The sequence below is a fragment of the Triticum urartu genome, chromosome 3A (genome assembly GCF_056163025.1).
Source record: "Triticum urartu cultivar PI428250 chromosome 3A, HENAU_Tu73, whole genome shotgun sequence".
In the NCBI taxonomy this organism is placed as follows: domain Eukaryota; kingdom Viridiplantae; phylum Streptophyta; class Magnoliopsida; order Poales; family Poaceae; genus Triticum; species Triticum urartu.
In genome coordinates this window covers 647,301,656-647,315,989 of record NC_141875.1, presented here as the reverse complement: position 1 = coordinate 647,315,989, position 14,334 = coordinate 647,301,656, and the positions used below count along the sequence as shown (strand labels likewise).

General features: G+C 45.8%; 1 protein-coding gene across 1 annotated transcript; it reads right to left on the bottom strand.

The window, feature by feature from the left end:
* Window positions 1-10,139: 10,139 nt before the first annotated feature.
* LOC125545738 (uncharacterized) lies at window positions 10,140-13,919 on the bottom strand. The gene is made up of 5 exons (XM_048709768.2): window positions 13,689-13,919; window positions 12,640-13,018; window positions 12,439-12,517; window positions 10,727-10,860; window positions 10,140-10,639 (listed from the first exon to the last, which is right to left on the bottom strand). Exons 2-5 carry the CDS (start codon window positions 12,970-12,972, stop codon window positions 10,403-10,405), a joined length of 783 nt encoding a protein of 260 aa, XP_048565725.1. The 5' UTR covers window positions 12,973-13,018; window positions 13,689-13,919; the 3' UTR covers window positions 10,140-10,402.
* Between the last annotated feature and the right edge of the window lie 415 nt (window positions 13,920-14,334).

Below are 14,334 nucleotides of genomic sequence, written 5' to 3'. Positions count from 1 at the left end.
GAGGGAGAGTTTCGTCAGCACGACGGCGTGGTGATGATGTTGATGTTCTACCGACACAGGGCTTCGCCTAAGCACCGCTACAGTAATATCGAGGTGGACTATGGTGGAGGGGGGCACCGCACACGGCTAAAAGATCAAACAATCAATTGTTATGTCTATGGGGTGCCCCCTGCCCCCGTATATAAAGGAGCAAAGGGGGGTGCGGCCTGCCAGGGAGGAGGCGCGCCAGGAGGAGTCCTACTCCCACCGGGAGTAGGACTCCCCCCCCCTTCCTAGTTGGATTAGGACTTGGGAGGGGGAAAGAGTGTAGGAGAAGAAGGAAGGGGGGCGCCGCCCCCCTCTCCTTGTCCTATTCGGACTGGGGGGAGGGGCGCACGGCCCAGCCCTAGTCGCCTCTCCTCTCTTCCACCTAGGCCCACTAAGGCCCATTAAGTCACCGGGGGGTTCCGGTAACCTCCCGGTACTCCGGTAAAATCCTGATTTCACCCGGAACACTTCCGATATCCAAACATAGGCTTCCAATATATCAATATTCATGTATCGACCATTTCGAGACTCCTCGTCATGTCCGTGATCACATCCGGGACTCCGAACAACCTTCGGTACATCAAAACGTATAAACTCATAATATAGCTGTCATCGAAACATTAAGCGTGCGGACCCTACGGGTTCGAGAACTATGTAGACATGACTGAGACACGTCTCCGGTCAATAACCAATAGTAGAACCTGGATGCTCATATTGGCTCCCACATATTCTACGAATATCTTTATCGGTCAAACCGCATAACAACATACGTTGTTCCCTTTGTCATCGGTATGTTACTTGCCCAAGATTCGATCGTCGGTATCTCAATACCTAGTTCAATCTTGTTACCAGCAAGTCTCTTTACTCGTTCCATAATACATCATCCTGCAACTAACTCATTAGTTGCAATCTTGCAAGGCTTAAGTGATGTGCATTACCGAGAGGGCCTAGAGATACCTCTCCGACAATTGGAGTGACAAATCCTAATCTCGAAATACGCCAACCCAACAAGTACCTTTGGAGACACCTGTAGAGCACCTTTATAATCACCCAGTTACGTTGTGACGTTTGGTAGCACACAAAGTGTTCCTCCGGTAAACGGGAGTTGCATAATCTCATAGTCATAGGAACATGTATAAGTCATGAAGAAAGCAATAGCAACATACTAAATGATCGGGTGCTAAGCTAACGGAATGGGTCATGTCAATCACATCATTCTCCTAATGATGTGACCTCGTTAATCAAATGACAACTCATGTCTATGGTTAGGAAACATAACCATCTTTGATCAACGAGCTAGTCAAGTAGAGGCATACTAGTGACAATCTGTTTGTCTATGTATTCACACATGTATTATGTTTCCGTTTAATACAATTCTAGCATGAATAATAAACATTTATCATGATATAAGGAAATAAATAATAACTTTATTATTGCCTCTAGGGCATATTTCCTTCAGTCTCCCACTTGCACTAGAGTCAATAATCTAGATTACACAGTAATGATTCTAACACCCATGGAGCCTTGGTGCTGATCATGTTTTGCTCGTGGAAGAGGCTTAGTCAACGGGTCTGCAACATTCAGATCTGTATGTATCTTGCAAATTTCTATGTCTCCCACTTGGACTAAATCCCGGATGGAATTGAAGCGTCTCTTGATGTGCTTGGTTCTCTTGTGAAATCTGGATTCCTTTGCCAAGGCAATTGCACCAGTATTGTCACAAAAGATTTTCATTGGACCCGATGCACTAGGTATGACACCTAGATCGGATATGAACTCCTTCATCCAGACTCCTTCATTTGCTGCTTCCGAAGCAGCTATGTACTCCGCTTCACATGTAGATCCCGCCACAACGCTTTTGTTTAGAACTGCACCAACTGACAGCTCCACCGTTTAATGTAAACACGTATCCGGTTTGCGATTTACAATCGTCCGGATCAGTGTCAAAGCTTGCATCAACGTAACCGTTTATGATGAGCTCTTTGTCACCTCCATAAACGAGAAACATATCCTTAGTCCTTTTCAGGTATTTCAGGATGTTCTTGACCGTTGTTCAGTGATCCACTCCTGGATTACTTTGGCACCTCCCTGCTAGACTTATAACAAGTCACACATCAGGTCTGGTACACAGCATTGCATACATGATAGAGCCTATGGCTGAAGCATAGGGAACATCTTTCATTTTCTCTCTATCTTTTGCACTGGTCGGGCATTGAGTCTTACTCAACTTCACACCTTGTAACACAGGCAAGAACCCTTTCTTTGCTTGATCCATTTTGAACTTCTTCAAGACTTTGTCAAGGTATGTGCTTTGTGAAAGTCCAATTAAGCGTCTTGATCTATCTCTATAGATCTTGATGCCCAATATATAAGCAGCTTCACCGAGGTCTTTCATTGAAAAAATCTTATTCAAGTATCCCTTTATGCTATCCAGAAATTCTATATCATTTCCAATCAGTAATATGTCATCCACATATAATATCAGAAATGCTACGGAGCTCCCACTCACCTTTTTGTAAATACAGGCTTCTCCAAAAGTCTGTACAAAACCAAATTCTTTGATCACACTATCAAAGCATTTATTCCAACTCCGAGAGGCTTGCACCAGTCCATAAATGGATTGCTGGAGCTTGCACACTTTGTTAGCTCCCTTTGGATCGACAAAACCTTCCGGTTGCATCATATACAACTCTTCTTCCAGAAATCCATTCAGGAATGCAGTTTTGACATCCATTTGCCAAATTTCATAATCATAAAATGCGGCAATTGCTAACATGATTCGGACAGACTTAAGCATCGCTACGGGTGAGAAAGTCTCATCGTAGTCAATCCCTTGAACTTGTCAAAAACCTTTCGCAACAAGTCGAGCTTTCTAAACAGTAACATTACCGTCAGCGTCAGTCTTCTTCTTGAAGATCCATTTATTCTCAATTGCTTGCCGATCATCGGGCAAGTCAACCAAAGTCCACACTTTGTTCTCATACATGGATCCCATCTCAGATTTCATGGCCTCAAGCCATTTTGCGGAATCTGGGCTCACCATCGCTTCTTCATAGTTCGTAGGTTCATCATGATCTAGTAGCATGACTTCCAGAACAGGATTACCGTACCACTCTGGTGCGGATCTTACTATGGTTGATCTACGAGGTTCAGTAGTAACTTGACCTGAAGTTCCATGATCATCATCATTAACTTCCTCACTAATTGGTGTAGGTGTCACAGAAACCGGTTTCTGTGATGAACTACTTTCCAATAGAGGAGCAGGTATAGTTACCTCATCAAGTTCCACTTTCCTCCCACTCACTTCTTTCGGGAGAAACTCCTTCTCTAGAAAGGATCCATTCTTAGCAACGAATTTCTTGCCTTCGGATCTGTGATAGAAGGTGTACTCAACAGTCTCCTTTGGGTATCCTATGAAGACACATTTCTCTGATTTGGGTTCGAGCTTATCAGGTTGAAGCTTTTTCACATAAGCATCGCAGCCACAAACTTTCAGAAACGACAACTTTGGTTTCTTGCCCCAAAATGATAGTGGTAAATCAGTAAGAGACATCATAGATCGTACCATATCTAGTAAAGTACGATTACGATGTTCGGACACACCATTACGCTGTGGTGTTCCGGGTGGCGTGAGTTGCGAAACTATTCCGCATTGTTTCAAATGTAGACCAAACTCGTAACTCAAATATTCTCCTCCACGATCAGATCGTAGAAACTTTATTTTCTTGTTACGATGATTTTCAACTTCACTCTGAAATTCTTTGAACTTTTCAAATGTTTCAGACTTATGCTTCATTAAGTAGATATATCCATATCTGCTTAAATCATCTGTGAAGGTGAGAAAATAACGATATCCGCCACGAGCCTCAACATTCTTCGGACCACATACATCTGTATGTATGATTTTCAACAAATCTGTTGCTCTCTCCATAGTTCCGGAGAACGGCATTTTAGTCATCTTGCCCATGAGGCACGGTTCGCAAGTACCAAGTGATTCATAATCAAGTGGTTCCAAAAGTCCATCAGTATGGAGTTTCTTCATGCGCTTTACACCGATATGACCTAAACGGCAGTGCCACAAATAAGTTGCACTATCATTATCAACTCTGCATCTTTTGGCTTTAACATTATGAATATGTGTATCACCACTATCGAGATTCATCAAAAATAGACCACTCTTCAAGGGTGCATGACCATAAAAGATATTACTCATATAAATAGAACAACCATTATTCTCTGATTTAAATGAATAACTGTCTCGCATCAAACAAGATCCAGATATAATGTTCATGCTCAACGCTGGCACCAAATAACAATTATTTAGGTCTAATACTAATCCCGAAGGTAGATGTAGAGGTAGCATGCCGACCGCGATCACATCGACTTTGGAACCATTTCCTACGCGCATTGTCACCTCGTCCTTTGCCAGTGTTCGCTTAATCCATAGTCCCTATTTCGAGTTGCAAATATTAGCAACAGAACCAGTATCAAATACCCAGGTGCTACTGCGAGCTCTAGTAAGGTACACATCAATAACATGTATATCACATATACCTTTGTTCACCTTGCCATCCTTCTTATCCGCCAAATACTTGGGGCAGTTCCGCTTCCAGTGACCAGTCTGCTAGCAGTAGAAGCACTCAGTTTCAGGCTTAGGTCCAGACTTGGGTTTCTTCTCCTGAGCAGCAACTTGCTTGCTATTCTTCTTAAAGTTCCCCTTCTTCTTCCCTTTGCCCTTCTTGAAAATGGTGGTCTTACTGACCATCAACACTTGATGCTCCTTCTTGATTTCTACCTCTGCTGCCTTTAGCATTGCGAAGAGCTCGGGAATTGTCTTATCTATCCCTTGCATATTATAGTTCATCACGAAGCTCTTGTAGCTTGGTGGAAGTGATTGTAGAACTCTGTCAATGACACTATCAACTGGAAGATTAACTCCCAGCTGAGTCAAGTGATTATGGTACCCAGACATTCTGAGTATATGTTCACTGACAGAACTATTCTCCTCCATCTTGTAGCTGTAGAACTTATTGGAGACTTCATATCTATCAATCCGGGCATTTGCTTGAAATATTAACTTCAACTCCTGGAACATCTCATATGCTCCATGACGTTCAAAACGTCGTTGAAGTCCCGGTTCTAAGACGTAAAGCATGGCACACTAAACTATCGAGTAGTCATCAACACGCGACTGCCAGGCATTCACAATGTCTGCAGTTGCTGGCGCAGGTGGTACACCCAGCGGTGCTTTCAGGACGTAACTCTTTTGTGCAGCAATGAGGATAATCCTCAAGTTACGGACCCAGTCCGTGTAATTGCTACCATCATCTTTCAACTTTGCTTTCTCAAGGAATGCATTAAAATTCAATGGAGCAACAACACTGGCCATCTATCTACAATCAAACATAGACAAGCAAGATACTATCAGGTACTAAGTTCATGATAAATTTAAGTTCAATTAATCATATTACTTAAGAACTCCCACTTAGAAAGACATCCCTCTAATCTTCTAAGTGATCACGTGATCCAATCAACTAAACCATAACCGATCATCACGTGAAATGGAGTAGTTTTCAATGGTGAACATCACTATGTTGATCATATCTACTATATGATTCACTCTCGACCTTTCGGTCTCAGTGTTCCGAGGCCATATCTGCATATGCTAGGCTCGTCAAGTTTAACCTGAGTATTCTGCGTGTGCAAAACTAGCTTGCACCCGTTGTAGATGGACGTAGAGCTTATCACACCCGATCATCACGTGGTGTCTGGGCATGACGAACTTTGGCAACGGTGCATACTCAGGGAGAACACTTTTTATCTTGAAATTTAGTGAGAGATCATCTTATAATGCTACCGTCAATCAAAGCAAGATAAGATGCATAAAAGATAAACATCACATGCAATCAATATAAGTGATATGATATGGCCATCATCATCTTGTGCTTGTGATCTCCATCTCCGAAGCACCGTCATGATCACCATCGTCACCAGCGCGACACCTTGATCTCCATCGTAGCATCGTTGTCGTCTCGCCAATCTTATGCTTCTACGACTATCGCTACCGCTTAGTGATAAAGTAAAGCATTACAGGGCGATTGCATTGCATACAATAAAGCGACAACCATATGGCTCCTGCCAGTTGCCGATAACTCGGTTACAAAACATGATCATCTCATACAATAAAATTTAGCATCATGTCTTGACCATATCACATCACAACATGCCCTGCAAAAACAAGTTAGACGTCCTCTACTTTGTTGTTGCAAGTTTTACGTGGCTGCTACGGGCTTAGCAAGAACCGTTCGTACCTACGCATCAAAACCACAACGATAGTTTGTCAAGTTGGTGATGTTTTAACCTTCGCAAGGACTGGGCATAGCCACACTCGGTTCAACTAAAGTTGGAGAAACTGACACCCGCCAGCCACATGTGTGCAAAGGACGTCGGTAGAACCAGTCTCGCGTAAGCGTACGCGTAATGTCGGTTCGGGCCGCTTCATCCAACAATACCGCTGAACCAAAGTATGACATGCTGGTAAGCAGTATGACTTATATCGCCCACAACTCACTTGTGATCTACTCGTGCATATGACATCTACGCATAAAACCTGGCTCGGATGCCACTGTTGGGAAACGTAGTAATTTCAAAAAAATTCCTACGCACACGCAAAATCATGGTGATGCATAGCAATGAGAGGGGAGAGTGTTGTCCACATACCCTCGTAGACCGAAAGCGGAAGCGTTAGCACAACGCGGTTAATGTAGTCATACGTCTTCACGATCCGACCGATCAAGTACCGGACGTACGGCACCTCCGAGTTCAGCACACATTCAGCCCGATGACGTCCCTCGAACTCCGATCCAGCCGAGTGTTGAGGAAGAGTTTCGTCAGCACGACGGCGTGGTGACGATGTTGATGTTCTACCCACGTAGGGCTTCTCCTAAGCACCGCTACAATAATAATGTAATATCAAGGTGGATTATGGTGGAGGGGGACACCGCACACGGCTAAAAGATCAAATGATCAATTGTTGTGTCTATGGGGTGCCCCCCTGCCCCCGTATATAAAGGAGCAAAGGGGGGTGCGGCCGGCCAGGGAGGAGGCGCGCCAGGAGGAGTCCTACTCCCACCGGGAGTAGGACTCCCCCCCCCCTTTCCTAGTTGGATAAGGACTTGGGAGGGGGAAAGAGTGGAGGAGAAGAAGGAAGGAGGGGCGCCGCCCCCCTCTCCTTGTCCTATTCGGACTGGGGGGAGGGGCGCGCGGCCCATCCCTAGTCGTCTCTCCTCTCTTCCACCTAGGCCCACTAAGGCCTATTAAGTCACCGGGGGGTTCCGGTAACCTCCCGGTACTCCGGTAAAATCCTGATTTCACCCGGAACACTTCCGATATCCAAACATAGGCTTCCAATATATCAATCTTCATGTCTCGATCATTTCGAGACTCCTCGTCATGTCCGTGATCACATCCGGGACTCCGAACAACCTTCGGTACATCAAAACATGTAAACTCATAATATAACTGTCATCGAAACGTTAAGCGTGCGAACCCTACGGGTTCGAGAACTATGTAGACATGACCGAGACACGTCTCTAGTCAATAACCAATAGCGGAACCTGGATGCTCATATTGGCTCCCACATATTCTACGAAGATCTTTATCGGTCAAACCGCATAACAACATACGTTGTTCCCTTTGTCATCGGTATGTTACTTGCCCAAGATTCGATCGTCGGTATCTCAATACCTAGTTCAATCTTGTTACCGGCAAGTCTCTTTACTCGTTCCGTAATACATCATCCCGCAACTAACTCATTAGTTGCAATGCTTGCAAGGCTTAAGTGATGTGCATTACCGAGAGGGCCCAGAGATACCTCTCCGACAATCGGAGTGACAAATCCTAATCTCGAAATACGTCAACCCAACAAGTACCTTTGGAGACACCTGTAGAGCACCTTTATAATCACCCAGTTACGTTGTGACGTTTGGTAGCACACAAAGAGTTCCTCCAGTAAACGGGAGTTGCATAATCTCATAGTCATAGGAACATGTATAAGTCATGAAGAAAGCAATAGCAACATATTAAACGATCGGGTGCTAAGCTAACGGAATGGGTCATGTCAATCTAATCATTCTCCTAATGATGTGACCTCGTTAATCAAATGACAACTCATGTCTATGGTTAGGAAACATAACCATCTTTCATCAACGAGCTAGTCAAGTAGAGGCATACTAGTGACAATCTGTTTGTCTATGTATTCACACATGTATTATGTTTCCGGTTAATACAATTCTAGCATGAATAATAAACATTTATCATGGTATAAGGAAATAAATAATAACTTTATTATTGCCTCTAGGGCATATTTCCTTCAGCCATTCCCCCTCCCTCCCCGCCCTCCCCGCGTCGCCGCGCGCTCCCCGGCAGAGGCAGCACATCAATGTGCCGTTGCACCAGGCCGAGTGGCACTGGCACCACCGCGTGCCTTTGCCGTACCCCTACGCGACGCTGCCGCATGACTGGCATTTGGATCCAGAGAGGATCCCAGTGCCGGCGGCGCCGGCGGGCGTTGCTGACGCCGGAGCAGCGCGCCGAACCGCACTACGCCGTCGACTCCCAACTAGGCTCGATGGTTCGCCTTCAAGCACGAGGAGGCGAGGCGACGCGACGTCGACCGCAGCCTGCCGCCGCCCCCGCTCGTCGTCCGCGACGAGGACCAGGAGGCCGAGACCGCCTACCAGGCAGCCATTAAGGAGAGCGAGGAGGAGGAGCGGTGGAGGGAGGCGGACGAGGAGGCTTTCCGGGCTGCCATGGCGGAGGCCATGGCCCTCTCCGCGGCGGGCGACTGCGTCGCGCTGCCGGTGACCCCGCCGTCCCCGCCCAAAGCCGAGCCGGAGGAGCCGGCCTACCTCGAGCGCTACTCCGGGACCGGAGTAGTGCGCGAGTGGGTCAGCGCTCCGCCAATCTGGCTCGGGGCGACGAAGAAGCAGGAGGCGGCCTACCTCGACCACTGGCGCCGCGTTCGGCTGGCCGAGGAGCACCGGGAGGGCGAGCGCCCGCAGATGCTCGAGCGCGAGGCCGAAGAGGAGGCGCGCCAGGCCCAGGCAGCGGCGGCGCAGCCCGACATTGCCGCCCTCTGGAACACGGCGTTCCCCTGGGCCGGCCCTGCGTCAACGCTGATCAACCTCACCAGCCCCGATGCAGACGTCGCCGTCGACGAGGACGCCTAGAACAGCGCGTCGTCTAGTTTTTAGTGTTTTTATGTTAATTAATGTAATGTTGACTTTCGCCGGCCTTCGTGGCTGGCTTTTATGTTTAATTAAATGCATGTATTTATTTTTAAAATGCTTGCAAAACTTTTTCTTGGCGCGCCAACAAAATGGATCGGACCAGCGTTGGGCGCTCGCGACGACCCAAACACAGACTGTGTCCGCCGGACCGACCCAAACGGACAAAAGCGTCGTCCGTTTGAGTCGGGCCGTTAGAGTTGCTCTAACTATTCTTTTTTTAGATAAATTTACCTTTTTATAACTATTCTTATTCCGAGTGTTTCTTCCTATTCTTATTTTTCCTAACATTCATGCGTTCCTAAGGCTGGTCATAGTGAGGAGTAACTTATACTAGTGTCATGCGTATGACATTAGTCCAAGTTACTACCTTCATAGTGCAAAGTAACATACTAGTAGTGTCATAAATGACTTCATTTATTAACTTGTAAACTCATTTTATCTAGGAAACCGCTATGCTATAGTAACATATTATGTTACCACTTCTCATTAACTATTTGCCATGTAAGTAAAATTTTCTTGAAGTGCGCTATGTTACTAGCTAAGTTACTCCCACTATGACTAGCCTAATAGGGCCTAAATTGGTATGATACTGGTCAGGCATCCTCTAATGACGACAAAACTTTGAGTTTCGAGCCCAGCAACAACTTTTTCTTTTTTTGAGGGATGAGCCCAGCAACAATTATGTGTTGGTGTGACAGGATACAGGCCCAATGGGTCTGAATTTAGGTGACAACGAGCCCAAACATTTTCTAGAGTTGCACAGAAAAAATAATATACCTAAACAAGCAGGAAACGCTAAAAAAACTAAACACGCAGGAAACATATCAAATATTTTCAAGCATTAATCTCACAGTACCAAGCACAGGTTTCCACTTTCCCACAAGGAAAGACTACTAACAGTGTCCACTACCACCAGGTATGCAGATCGGTAATCACGTCTCGAGCACTTGTTAAATTGTTGGGGAAAAAACTGAATGTTCATGATGACCCTGTGAAGAATAGCTCAGATACAATCACCACAATGCCGGTGCCAAAAAAGGGTCACAGCTGCCACGGCTCTAATGCTCCAAGAATGGCGGATAGGTTTAATTATCTGCCGTCGGGAGGTAGACCCGGTGGAAGTTGCTCATGGTCAGCTTCCTCCGGCAGGTAGGGCACTTCTTTTGAGCCTGGATGGAGGCCTTGATGCACTTCTGGCAGAAGATGTGGCCACAGATGGTCGATGATGCATTGACCAGCTCATTCATGCAGACTGGGCAGCTGAACTTTGTTTCCTTTGGGATCTCCTTCACAGGTTCAGGGACAGCCTGCACCACCTTGGGCTGCGGTGTTTAAGCAAAGCTTTAGAAAACTGATGTATGGTGCTAATCTAACACGGTGTTGATGAAGTACAGTGTACAAGTTCTTACCGGTATCTTGTTGGTCTCAGGTGTGTCTACTATGTTTATTACAAGGTCGGTGTTGGGTTGTGCTCTCGAGGGATTGTGCCTTGGGTTCATTCCCAGAGACAGCAGAGTGTTCACATGCTCATCAAGAGCTTCCCCTGGAACAAAAGCAGCAGAGACACTGTTAATAGATTTGAAGACGGTCAAGAAGGCAAACTAGGAAAAAAATAAAGAAAATATAGATCTGTCTACAACATAAAGTACTGACACAGGATATTTCTATATCTGAATATGGGATCATACAAGAATATTGGCTCATACTATGAGACTGACCACCATCACTATCCATTTCTAGTTGACAATCCATACCACACAAAAAAAGAAAACTGACTAAATCTGAAGGAAGAGACTTGACGCTAACAGAACTTTCATGCAGCATACAATTTTTTTGATCGTACAGAAAATAGAGATGGTAAAACATATGCAAATATTAAATCATAAGAAATAGGATTCAGTTTTTTTAGACAGGCTGTTACAGACCATTCTTAAGAAACAGAGCAAACCACCAGCCGAACAAACAAAATGGAACGAACAGTTGGTTCGGTCAATTCAGGAAGTGAACAAAGGCAGGGGTACAAGCCAAAAGATGTTTTCGTCCCTAATAAGGATCCATGGTGAAGTTGAACCCCTGACCTTCCCTCCTCTATGTAGAGCAGAGCTCATACTTGCCATCTGTGCTATAGTCGGCTTTAATGTAAATGGCAACCATAAAACACTAAATCTTACAGATAAGGCGTGTAAGGCAATGAAAATACATCAAGCATCATGGAAAACTTCATATAATATTATTTTTTCTCATCCCAAGTTCAGAGCTATATTATAAGCAGTTTCGATGCCCAACACACAACAGGCAAATCTTGCGGTAGCAAGGGCAGGAACTCGGAATGTCGAAGCCTAGATTTGAGCCCCTGCTTCAATCATCTCTGGAAATGACGACTCCTGGTAATCTCAGCGGGGTCTGATTTTTTCCCGAAAACAAGATAGTTTTTACTAAACTATTATTTTCCCTGTATACCACTGTGCTCTAATGATAATATTAACTGTATTGCTTCTTTGTTTGTTTTGTAGTGTGATGTCCATATTAACCTGTCCATTATCGGAGGTGATCGTTCACCTCTAGGAGGCCAAAGTAATATCAACCATGAGATCATGACAACAACATCGATATTAAGTGGGAGACCCATATTCTCCTTTCGACGGGCATGGCAGAATGGCCACCAAGTAAATATACAGCTGTCTAGTGACAGCTGCAATTATAAGGTACATGAACCCACTGAAGCAACAAAAAAAGGGGTGCAAAACCCAGCCCTTAAAACAAAAATATTGTATATGTTGAATCTTGGACTCAGAAAGAGCACATAGGAAAACATGGCACATTGCAAGTCCCAATACCTCCATTTTATTTGATATGATAAATAGCCTCCCCAGGTCCACAGATATGATGGTACATCGTAGCAAGCACAAGACTTCATTTATTCCTACTATAGATAGCGGACACTATTTTGCACGCTAAACAGTCAAAGTCTGATGACTTGCAATGTTATCATGCAAATCCTACAGGACATAAACAAAAGCTTCACGACACTAGAACAAAAGTATGAAACTGATTCATATAAAAACACATGTATGTTTATATCCAACTACAAACAGTATGGTTCAGATGATTTGTGGGATACCTGCTGGTCCAGCAGTAGTTTCAGAATCATCATCTATTATCACAGTGATAGGTCCTGTCCTGAACGACTGTTGTCTTGCCTGAAACAGAAAGTGAAAAACAATATCATCAGATACTTGATGCTCCTTCTCAAACAATCATAATGCAACTGAAACTGGCAACAATGCAAAACATAGATTAGAACCAAACATAAGGAACATACTTGAGGGGGCGGCCCTGAGGTATAAATCGCAACATCATCATCAATCACCTCCACGTTGATGGGGAAACTATTCATGCCAATGTTTGACCCTGCAGCAGCAGATGACACCACAACCTGTGTGGTCTCGTAAAGCAGGGCAGCCGCCGTAGGAGGGGGCTGCGTGCGTGAGACAGGCTCATTAATGGAGAGTGAACCCCCAGTACTGGCTACTTCAACAGCTGGAAACAAGTTCAGGTCCAGAAACTGTCGCTCCCGAAGTTGCCGGTCTGCAGCCTCCGACGTCTTGGTAGTCCGTCTCCTCTTTGGAACCCTTGCAGAACCAGCAGAGCTCATGCTGCCGCGATGAAGCTACAGGCTTGAGGAAAGCCAACAGAACACCCTGTATGTAAGTTAACAAAACTTTGGAATCAGATACAGTCACAATTCAGTTGTTTATCAATGAACAAATAAAGAAATGCAATACTATTCCTGAAAAGGCATGTCTGGCCAAATCTACGCAATTCTAAGCAGCAAAGAGGTTGGGTAGATTGTGGACAAAAGGGGAAAAATTGGCCGCCTCGTCCCCCACCACCCAACACCCTTTTCCTAGGAAATCGGCGCAGATATACACAATTGTACGAAGATACAGTACATGGAGATGTAGAGAACAAAACATCTGATCTTTTCATGCCCTCCCCTCCATCGAATCGACTCCAACCAACAAGCAAACCCTAAAAACCCAATCAAACCTCGCCAAAAGGCGCCTTTGAGCCCGGGCACCGCATCCAACAAAAGGCGGCCAAAAAAATTCATTTCCTCCCTTTCCCCAACCAACCCCCCTAATCGCCATGACCATGGAAAGAAAAATCCCCCAAAATTCCATCCCAAAACCCCGTATCTCCCTCGAAAATCTATCTAAATCCCGTGAATCCGAGCACGGTTTCAACATTTCGCCCGCCCCCCGCCTCGATCCGAGACCGGACTCGATCGATTACCCCAAAATTCAGAAAAATACCACGGCGCTGCGCGCAGGAGGGTACGGAAACCGCTGGTTGGGGCACGGAAATTACCAGGAGAATTCCGGAGGCTGGCCGGGGTCGGTAGGAGCGGCTGGGGCTGGAAGGAGCGGCTAGGGTTTGGGGTCGGCGGCAGGGGGGGAAACTCCGTTGGGTTTGTCTCTGGCGTCTCGCCCGCCGACCGCGTCTCCCTCGCCCCGCCGGTGACGGAGGATGATTTATGCGGAAAAAAATTGTGGACCGGACCCGCGAGAGGCGTCCCGGCCAGCTCCTCTCATCACTGCGCTCGGGTGGGTGGCCACTGGACTGGAAGCTATAGGCCCATCGAAGGCTCGGTCCACGCGGCGCTATGGGCCGGTCCGCTAAACAACCACCGCGTGAGATGCGTTTCTTCCCCGTTCTTATCGTGTTGCCATTCTCGGCCTTGTGCAGCCGCACATGGGGATTCTCCAGCTTTTCTTACCAAACCTGATTTGCCTCAAAAAAAAAAAACCAAACCTGACGCCTGTTTCTCGAAAAAAATGATTACTAACGCCTAAAATTTAAAGCAAGGAAAAAGGGAGAAATTAGATCATAACCCACACTTTACTTTTCACTTTGATCACCGCCCCCCCCCCCCCCCCCCGGGTGCCATTGAGACAAGCGGGGGGCAAATCGTTTAATCCCCCGGAAAAATGGACGGATGAAAATCATTTTAGAG